Source organism: Rhagoletis pomonella, unplaced genomic scaffold (genome assembly GCF_013731165.1).
Source record: "Rhagoletis pomonella isolate Grant_MI unplaced genomic scaffold, Rhpom_1.0 Rhpom_scaffold_29329, whole genome shotgun sequence".
NCBI lineage: Eukaryota > Metazoa > Arthropoda > Insecta > Diptera > Tephritidae > Rhagoletis > Rhagoletis pomonella.
The window spans coordinates 1-1,208 of record NW_023487754.1 but is presented as its reverse complement, the minus strand read 5'-3'; the positions used below and the strand labels follow the sequence as shown (position 1 = coordinate 1,208).

The window sequence follows — 1,208 nt, the reverse complement described above, 5'->3', positions numbered from 1 at the left end:
AAAATCCCAAAATCGTGATTTTGCACATTCGTCATCCGTTTTCTGAGGCGACGATATGTAGACATGTATGTAAACACATACTAACAAATTTCTTTATTTTTTCTTTCCGATTACAGCAACATACTTTTATTAGCATTAACTATCAATAAAAAACGGCAATTAAGTGAATAGTGACGCAAGTTGCACCAATCAAAGTGTAAACCAAGTGTCGCTGCACGCGAATTCAATATGGCTGATGTTTTGGAAAATTAAAAAAAAAACCTAGAGTGTAAAATAGAAATCAAATCTGCGTATAACTAGAAGAGAATAAATTGCGAAATATCAAGTGAAAATTGCAAAAATTTTAAATTCTAACGTAAAATCGATAATTTAACTGAAAGTCTGACAAAACGTGCGCAAGATGTTGAGCATGTCGCATACGCCGATTCACACAATAGCCGCCAAAAAACGATTTCCTTTGCGATTGCGTACATTCCGCAGCGGAAGCGGATATGGCCGAAGGAACCTGCACAGTTGCACCCACTACACATTGCTGCTGGCCACTGCTATCTTAGTTTTAATCAGTGCGCATGCCAAGAGCGCACTACTCTATGACAATAACAACAACGGTAACAATAGCATTAACATTAACAGCAATGCTGCATCAAAATATGCTACCGAGATGCCTCCGCTAGAGGCCACTCAAACAATGCCACAGCCCACAGAATTTGCGCCATTGTCCGAGAAAGTGGGGGAAACGGAAAAGTTGTTGCAACAGCAGGAAGATGTCGTAATTCCTGTGGACACTGTGGTCGTGGAGCAATCTATGGATGAGCGACTGCACAATAGCAATTCATATAATCATAAACAACGACAAGAGCAGGAGCACCATCAACTCAATCAGCAGCGGGAACGAGTTGAGCAACAATCGCAATCGCAACACCAGCATAGCCACACGCATCACCATCATAATAAGCATCATCATCAGCAACAGCAACATCATCAGCACCATCATCATCATCACCACCAACAACAGCAGCAGCAGCAACAAGCATTGTTCGAGTCACAAATACACACACAGCCTCAGACTCAGCCACAACCGCAAAAACCATTTGAAACATTCGAGAAGGTACAGCACGAACCGGAAGTGGGTGGTTGGCAGCAACGGAAGCTGCACGCCCCCTACCATGGTCACAACATGTTGCCTGGACCACAGCGGGGCGTCAGCG

The 1,208-nt window shown here is 43.3% G+C and overlaps 1 protein-coding gene across 1 annotated transcript; it reads left to right on the top strand.

Annotated features, from left to right (window-relative positions):
- Positions 1-661: 661 nt before the first annotated feature.
- LOC118732820 (uncharacterized histidine-rich protein DDB_G0274557-like) lies at positions 662-984 on the top strand (the record flags this gene model as incomplete). The annotated part of the gene is made up of 1 exon (XM_036461931.1): positions 662-984. A coding segment is annotated over exon 1 (323 nt), but the record flags the coding sequence as incomplete, so codon positions are not given.
- Positions 985-1,208: the final 224 nt, after the last annotated feature.